Consider the following 8,898-nt stretch of genomic DNA (forward strand, 5'->3'; position numbering starts at 1 on the left):
CAAGGCCAGCCTGGTCTAAATAGTGAGTTCTAGGTCAGCTGGGGCTACAGGGAGACCCTGTCTCAGAAAGACCAAAAAAATAAATAAATAAATAAATAAATAAACAAACAAACAAACAAACAAATAAAGTAAATAAAACAGGACTCTGGAGAGCATCCATGTGTCCGGTCCAGAGGCTCCAGGGGGAAAGTGGCCCTTCCCCCAACCATTCTAGCTGTGAGCCCTCCCTGCATATCCTGGCCAAAGGCTACACCATCCCAACCTCTGTGTCCATCATCACTTCTCAACTCTCTGACCCTTGCCTCCCTGAACCTCTCTTATCATACACATGCAAAATCACATGTGTAGAAATCTGTTTCCCTATCACACCTGAGCCTAGTGCTTGGAAGGACGGTGGATTTTCAGGGAGGGGGGAGGTACCATTCAGTCCATCTTGATGGTCAGTAGCCTGTGGGCATTCACTGAGCCCTAGGAGAGGCACACCACACTGCAGCCCTAAGGGGTGGAGACAGGGGCGCTAAGCACATCTGCTCCAGAGGTCACCTGGCTTGTAGGAGCATCCTTCCTCAGCCTAGCCCTTGTCGTACAGTTTTACCCTTTGTCCTTCCTTTCAGCCATTCTGAACTCAAGTCAGGACACCCCACAACCTGCAGGGTGTTGGGCAATGACAAACGGCCCCCCTACTCCACACTCCTGGAATTGACTTTCCCCTCTCCCTCCACCGTCACCCCCCATCCCCAAGTCTGAGCCCCCTATGGTGCTGGGTGAGATTCAGATTAAGTCTCCAATTCATCGGCCTATGAGAAGTATAATTGAGGCTTGTATAGCAAATCAGCTCATTATGCAAAGTGCAAGGGTTGTGAAAAGGATGTTTTTTTAAACAGCATGCTGGGCTCCTATCCAGGCATGAGGAATCCAGGGAGCATCCTGGGGCAGTGGGGCTTGGTGTGTGGGTTTTCAAAAATGGAAAGCATTTGGCCAAACAAAACCTTCCGCTAATCACTAACACCGGGAAGCATTCTTACAGGAAGAATTTGGCTGGTGTCTTAGGAAGTGCTGGTGGGGCCCTCAGAATGCTCAGGTCTCTGTGACAGCCTCAACCCATGTGTGTAAGAAGAGAAAGTGTTCAGATGCCACATATACAGGGATGTGGGAACTGACAGGCCATTTTCCCTGGAAGTTCTAGGCTGGGCTCAGACCAGAGGGAAAGGAGGAGTGAGGTGGTATCTAGCTATCAGGATGACAGGCTACGAAAACAGCATGGAAAGCCAGGGTTGGGAAAGGCCACCCACCAGTGTACAGGAAGCTCCTCCCTCATTAACAAAATGATTACATTTATTTATTGGGGGATGGGGGCATGTGCCACAGGACACACGTGGAGGCCAGAGGATAACTTAGGGAGTCAATTCTCTTCAAGCCCCTCTAGTCTGGGGAGGCTGCAACATGTTGGGGGAGAGGAGGGCACCTTTAGGATTCTGTATGGGGCAGACTGAATCTTACTGAATGTCACTCCTGTCTGTGAATACACACTGATGCAGCATGTGTTGAACCAGGCAGGATGCACAGCCATGATCCTGATGGCCACCAGGGTGACATACCAGCACAGGAAAGATCTCATAACCCATCAGTCCCTGAAACAGAAACTCCAAAACCACGTGCTGTCCTTGTATCCAAAAACACTTTTTTTAAAAAAAACCTAATTTTTCAAATTTTCATTTATTTATGTTTATTTTACATGGAGGAATGTTTTGCCTACATGTATGTAGATGTGTACAATGCTCATAGAGGCCAGAAGAGGATGCTGGATCCCCAGAACTGGAATGATGGGATGGTTGTTAGCTGCCATGGGGGTATTGGGAACTGAACCCAGGTCCTCTGCAAGAACAGCCAGTGCTCTTAACTGCTGAGCCATCTCTCTAGGCCCCAAAACTGAGTATTTCTAAGCAGAACCCCTTATGGACGTCACAACACCAGCAGTCAGCCTATACAGGTGAAGAGGGGAGGGAGGGCAGGCGGGGGGGCGGGGAATTCAGCAGGTGTGAGCCCTGCTCTGGAAAGCCCTGGGAGCCAAGGGAACCAGCTTGCTGACTATGACTGTTTGGTTTTTGTGTCAGTTTTATTTTTGTTGTTGCTGCTGTTTTTGAGAGAGAGTCTCACTGTGTAGCCCAGACTAGTTTCAACTTTCAAACCTGCCTCAGTGTCAGCTGGGGTTACGGGTGTACATGCAATCACTCCAACTCTCGGCTGCTGATCTTTATAACCCTAGATGCATTACAGCATCCTTTTCTGTTTCCAGGTTCATTTTAAAACAGCCTGTCCTCTGTCTGATAAAAGGAGAAAGGCCTTGATTCAAAGGAATCCTCAAATCCCTGGAGAACCCGGGCAGCAGACACCCCATGGATACACTGATTCAACACCTGCTACTCTGTACCTGAGCCAACAGCCACCACTGAGGGACCGCGCTCCCCTGAGACCCAGCATGTAGCCTGGGACACCAAGCCTAAAGGGAAAGCAGTGTCCCCTGACAGCACCTCAGTGGACGGTACCCAGATATCACTTGTACCCAGGCATGACCCACACAGTCAACTCTCAGAAGGGGCTCTTCCTGTCCCCTAGCCAATAGCCCTTGACCGCAGGGGTCCCCAGGCACAAAAGGCTAGGGAACCCCTCGTGTTTGTCCCCAAGTGACCTGGAACCTACCTCCATGGGCAGTATCTCCCTGACCTGTAGATCCCAGGGGTCAGAATCTGCAATGGCCAGTTCTCGAGTGAGTCACCCAACCCTCTCCCCATCCACATAACAGAGATGGAGGCCACAAGGCCTCAGGAGTGTCTGCGACTGAACTTGGCAATCCAAGTAGATCATCTGACTGAGGCAATCTATTTGGGCTGGGTTCTCCAGACACCCCACTGGAGCCCCACAGCCAGTGAGAAGGGGGAAGGGAAGCACACTATGCTTCAGCCCCAACCCTGCAAAGCCATGCCAGTCCTGTATTTGTGCCAGAACCCAGTCCCGGAGCGGGGGAGGGTGCATTCAGGTAGGCAATGATCTGTGAAAGGATTAATTTGCTGATCTTATTACCTAAATCGAAAGTGATTTTGCAGCCGTCAGTAACATACTCGCAAGATTTCCCTGGTGTGAACCCACAGGCCCCTCCTCCACACCCCTTCAGCTGCTGCCAACAGGCGACCCCAGCACAAGATACAGACCTCTGAGGGCAGAGGGTGTCTGCACAACCCCAGCACCCGTAAAGGTACAGGGTAGCATCAAGATTAAACGGTCCACCCCGTCACTCGGAACTCACCTGATCCCTTTGTTCTGCGCGATGCTGTGCAGGGACAGTCGGGACACTGCAGAGATGACCTGGGGAGACAAGAGAGAGCTCTTATAACATCAGACCATGGGGAAGTCATCACAACATCGAACTAAGTGTCCTGCGAGCACCAGAAATTGTTACCTAAGCACATCTAGTACGAGATGGCAGAAAGCTTTTCCGACGCAGCACCTGGGCCCTGTTTATTGTGTGAAATCTGTCATTTGGCCATGCTGATATTTGCTGAGGGCTGCCTCACTCGTGATATGGTACCTCAGGGAGAAGTGGGTCTCAGCTCACGAGGCTGCACTCCCTCTTGCCCTCCAGTGCAGAGCCACCTTGAATTGCTTTCTTAAGCCCAGCAAAGATCTGCCTTGTTAGGGTTGCTGTGAGTCTTAACTGAGGTCACACTTACAAAGGGTTCATCCCACACTGCTGTTCTGAAAGACACTATATGATTAGCAACAGCTCACATTCACAGTGAACATCAATCCATCTCAGAGATGGAGACATGGATGCCCAGAGAGGTCCAGTGACCGACCATACTCACGCTGCAGCTCGTGCATCACACGGACACAAATATGTATGTACTTGCTTCTCTCCATGCTCCATGCAACAGCCTCCGATCTGACACCTCAACAGACACCCAGCTTCCTGGAGAGGTTAAGATGCCGCAGGACAAGGAGCGCCAAGCTCAGAGCCACATGACAGGGTCTATGTAATGTCTCCCCAGGCTGACCATTTCTCCAAACAGAAGCTCTGAAACATGGGGCCAGCCGCAATGGGGCTGCTTCTTCCTCTGCCCCTGTGACCAGGTCCAGCCCTGATTAACCCAGGTGCTTCCAGACAGACAGGACCCCATCCCAGGCCCAAAGGCACCCGACAGAAACTGAGAAACTGAGGGGGGGGGGATGACCAGCTCAAGAATACAAAGCATGACACACAAGAGAAGGAGGGCACTCATAAGTCATCCAACGGGGTGAACAGGGCACCATGCGAGCCCAACAGCAGGCACCGGGGAGCGGGTGCAAGCCTCAGCTTTGAGACGGCCACACGCGAGTACACAAGTTCACGTGTGCATGCCCTTTCATGTATGCGGACTGTATGCGCAAGCTCACGTGGACACGCAGGTTCACATGCGTGCACTATGTGTATAAATGTGCACAGCTGTCAGTACATGTCTGCAAGCTCACTTGTCTATGCAGGTTCATGTGTGTACTGTGGAGACAAATATGCACGGCCATCAGTACACACGTATACAAGTTTGTGTGTGTAAAAGTGTACGTGTATGTCCTACAGGTGCATGGTTGGGTGTGTTGCTTATCATTTTATATGTCTCTGCATGCGCATGCTGCAAATTCTCATGGGTGTTTGTGTGCGTGTGTGTGGACACACACACGCACACGCACACACTCAGAGTTGGGAAAGAAAACAAGGACAGTCCCTTAAAGCACTGCTCACTCTAGACAACACCCTAGGCGCTGACGGTCCTGGGAAACAGCTCAGAAGGCATCACACGCACTACCCTCTGGACCCTCTGCCTCTCTAACTGCCTACTTAGTGGACAGGAAAACAGAGTTGCCTTCACTCACACAAACACCCAGCAAGGACACGCTCCCTGAACTTCCTTTAGGCAATGTTAAAGGGAAAACACCACAGTGAGGCCCTCTGCCCAGTGGAAAGCTGGACTCGCCCACAGCGGGGGGTGTGTCCCGGCTTATTTCATGGACCGGGACTCGGGGGAAGTTAGGATCGGGAATGACTGGGTTCTTCTGTGCTTCCTCAGACAAATCTCAAAGTGCTGATCTGCAGCTGACCCCGGAGTGGCTCCTACCCGCCTGTGCTACGAGGGGCCTTTCACAAAGGAACAAGTGGAGTTGCTTTGGGCATTATTTTTGGCTTTTACAAGCTCTAAATATTTAGGTGGGGGGCAAGAGAGACAGCTCAGCCGTTAAGAGCACTGGCTGCTATTGCAGAGGACCTGGGTTCGATTCCCAGCACCCACATGACGGCTAATAACCATCTGTAACTCTAGTTCCAGGGGAATCCGAAGCCCTCTTCTGACCTCCGCAGCATTGCATGACACGGGTGCACTCACATACATGCAGGCAGTACACTCATACACATAAAATAAAAATAATAAATTAAAATATTTAAAATAATAATAATAATAAATAAAATATTTTAAAATCTGTTTCGAAATTTATGAGGGTAAAACTTAAGGCAATATGATGCCCTTATAGCTATTTAACAGCAAAATGGAAATGTAGAGCTTGAAGGGTCTGGTCAGAGTGAGGCACAGGCACTGTGTCTTTTCTAGGCCTCCTGTGGTAAACATTGCTAATCAGCCGACACACTCTTCACCATGAGTCAACACAGGCACAAAAACCTTAGCAGAATCCCAAGGTGGCACCAGCCATCAGCCAGCCCCAGTCCAGTCTGGGAGCCGACCCAGACTCACCACCAAGGCCTCATGCCCAAGGTGGAGCCCATGACTATGGACAGACAGATGTGGGTCTCCCGTGTCCAGAGGTCTGTGTCCCAGGGAACAGCATTGCTCCTAAGGTGCCCTCAGCCAAGCCCTAGACACTCATACCTTGCTGCAAGATGGAAGCCATCACAAGCTGCTTGTGAGGACTCAGCTTTGGGGCCACGGCAGCATGCAGGGAGTTCCTTCAACACGAACAATTATGCCGGGGTGCCTGTCCCTCCATCCAAATACGCTATGTGCCTCCTGTCTGGCTTGTGCAGGGGAGAGCCGACTCCAGTGACCCCAGGGAGGGTCTTCAGGACATATGTGGGATCCTGAGGGAACCCTGGGTCAGATCAGGGCTGGAGGCCCCACGGGAAGTCTGCAGTACTGAAGGGCAGGAGTGGAACCAGCTCCCGCAGGAAAAGAAAGGTATGAAGAAGCCCCCTCCCCCCAATGCCGCTAGCCGTGGCCCCTCACTCTCAGACCAGAGAGCCAGGAGTCCCCAGGGTTAGCTCTCTCCACTGACGATCAAAAGCCTCCTTGCCAGGGCCCCTGGGGACTTCTGAGCAGGCAAATGTCAAAGGATGACATTCTCTAACTTTCTCATTCCCGCTTCCCAGCTGCGTCCCTGGCAACGAACGAATGGAGAGGAACCCCCCCCTCCCCGACACTTTTCTTCCTCCCTCAGACAACCAGCTCCATCCTGATGTCACTCATTCACCCTCACAGCCCATGCTGCGCTGGAGAAGTGCAGTGGTTGTGGACAAGGACAAGCAGAGCTCTGTAAGAGAACAGTCCTGCTGAGGAACCAAACTGCACTGCCAGTGCCACACACTGGACGGGTCGTCCAACCAATGTCCGCCCTGCGCCTCATATGCAAACGTACCCAGAGGGTTCTGAAGGGAGGAGTGGACTGAGCAGCCTGGATGTTAGGGGAGTAGTTGGGAGTCTGGATCACAGATACCTTTTTTTTTTTTTTTTTTTGGTCTTTTGAGACAGGGTCTCCCTGTAGCCCCAGCTGTCCTGGAACTCACTATGTAGACCAGGCTGGCTCTGAACTCACAGAGATCTGCCTGCCTCTGCCTCCCAAGTGCTGGGATTAAAGGTGTGCACCACCACGCCCGGCAATTATTTATTTATTTATTTATTTAGTCTTTTTGACACAGGGTCTCTCCAGCTGGCCTGGAACTCAGTATGTAGACCAGGCTGGCCTCAAACTCACAGAGATCCACCTGCCTCTGCCTCCCAAGTGCTGGAATTAAAGGCGTGCGCCACCACATCCAGCCACAATACCAATTTTAGTTCCATCCCCACCCACAGCTAATCCTACCCCAGACACCCAAACCCTAGCAGCCCACCAACCCCCACACAGGAGGTGCTCAAGAAGGCAGGCCCCATCCCCACACTGCCCCAGAAGGTCTGGGCCCAGGAATATGCATTTATTCTCAATGTCCACGTAGCTGGGATGTATGCCCTCCCTACAGAGTGTGTGACACAGGTGACACTACAAATTGAGTCATGACCAGAGGAGGGGCTAAAACACATCCCGACTGTCCATCTCTGGGTGCCTTGCAGAGACAGAGTCCCTGAAGGTACACACGGCAGATCAGCACCTTCCAGGTGGATAGCAAGGCAGAAAGACACTGAAGGCCCTTGGGGAAGGAGTCTAGAGGAGGACCTGGCCAAGAGGAAGCTGTCTCCAGCAGAGGCCTCAACAAGTCCAGGGCTTCCTGGACTGGGGTCTGCGTGCCCAATGGTAAGCAACAGATGACAGCTTGTCCTGTGAGCCCTAAACACCCAGGCTTCAAGGCTTATGCTTAAAATCTTGTCCAAGCCAAACAAACAGGCAGGTAGCTGGGGGAAGAGTCCTTTGTGGGCAGAATTATCAGTAAACCCTTCTGTCCAAAAAAGTGACAGTCGTTCCTCCTCCAGCCAGGGGTAGCAGGCACCTGGCCCCTGTCACCAATCTGGGTATTCTGGTCCTGACAGGTGTAGGTTCCTGTCAGAGGGGTTTTGTAACAGCAATACAGCCTGATGGAGCAGAAGCAGCAGAGGTGGGGACAGGGCCCCCCCACGGAGCACACTTACCCCAGCAAGCACAGCAAGGTCCTGACCCTGAAACCAGCAACCCTAGTCTTTCCCGCCCACCCACTTTACAGAACTCGTAGTGAAAGCCCAGAGGGTCGTGGGAGCTCTGAGGGTCTGAACACTGGCTGCAAACCATGTGAATTTCCAGAACATTCTAAAAAAGTAAATGTCACCTCTGAGCACCTTGCCAAAGGGTCAACACGTCCAAAGAAAAACAGCATCTTGGACACTTTCTATAACTGGAGAGAGGCAAAGGGGATGTCTCCAAGGGACACAGGGGTTTTAAAACTCACTGACCTAGCTGGATGTATTCCGAGGCAAATGCTGGAAAATTGGGCACATCCTGACTGCACAACCCAAAGACTCTAGGGAAGTAATAGCAAAGGGCATTCACAGCAAGGGATCCCAAGTCCCATGGGAGGAATCATGAGGCAGACCCTGTTCAGAAATACCGCACATGAAAGAAACAGGCTGCAGAACAGAGGGCAGGCAGGACTGGGTTTTTGAAAACACATGCTCCTTGGAAAGCTGATGGACACCATGTGGTACGGCAGTAGTCACTATCACTATGTGTGTCAGTGCTCTCCGTCTTTGACTGAGCCTGCTGGTGTCTCCCCATACCCGCAGGTGCAAGCCCCCCACAGACTTCCCTGACAATAAAACACAGCATTCAAACCCGGGACCCGCATCCAAACCACAAGGTGGATACAGGATTATTCAAGCTCAACACACCCTGGTCACCACCACTCTCCGAGACACAGTGGCAGGCTCCCCTCTCTTGATGCAGCCATCAGGAGTCCCAGAGGAGTCCCAGGAGTCCCAGGAGTCTTGATCTCAAGAATTGAGAGAGAGAGTGGGACTGGAGAGATGGCTCAGCAGTCAAGAGCACTGACTGCTCTTACAGAGGACCCGGGTTCGATTCCCAGCACCCACATGGAGGCTACAAACCGCCCTTAACTCCAATTCCAGGGGCCTCTGAAGCCCTCTTCTGACCTCCATGGCATTGCACAACACGGGTGCACTC

At 51.8% G+C, this 8,898-nt stretch overlaps 1 protein-coding gene across 3 annotated transcripts in view; it reads right to left on the reverse strand.

Moving 5' to 3' along the window:
- The window catches only part of Vav2 (vav guanine nucleotide exchange factor 2), a 198,058-nt gene that overhangs the window by 91,098 nt on the left and 98,062 nt on the right, over positions 1-8,898 (reverse strand). For all 3 annotated transcript variants that reach the window (XM_008843922.3, XM_008843921.3, XM_029568720.1), the window contains one exon: positions 3,305-3,363. In XM_008843922.3, the coding sequence (XP_008842144.1) occupies positions 3,305-3,363 (59 nt within the window). The remainder of the gene's footprint in view (positions 1-3,304; positions 3,364-8,898) is intronic.

The sequence above is a fragment of the Nannospalax galili genome, unplaced genomic scaffold, assembly GCF_000622305.1.
Source record: "Nannospalax galili isolate Female #2095 unplaced genomic scaffold, S.galili_v1.0 scaffold300, whole genome shotgun sequence".
Lineage (NCBI taxonomy): Eukaryota > Metazoa > Chordata > Mammalia > Rodentia > Spalacidae > Nannospalax > Nannospalax galili.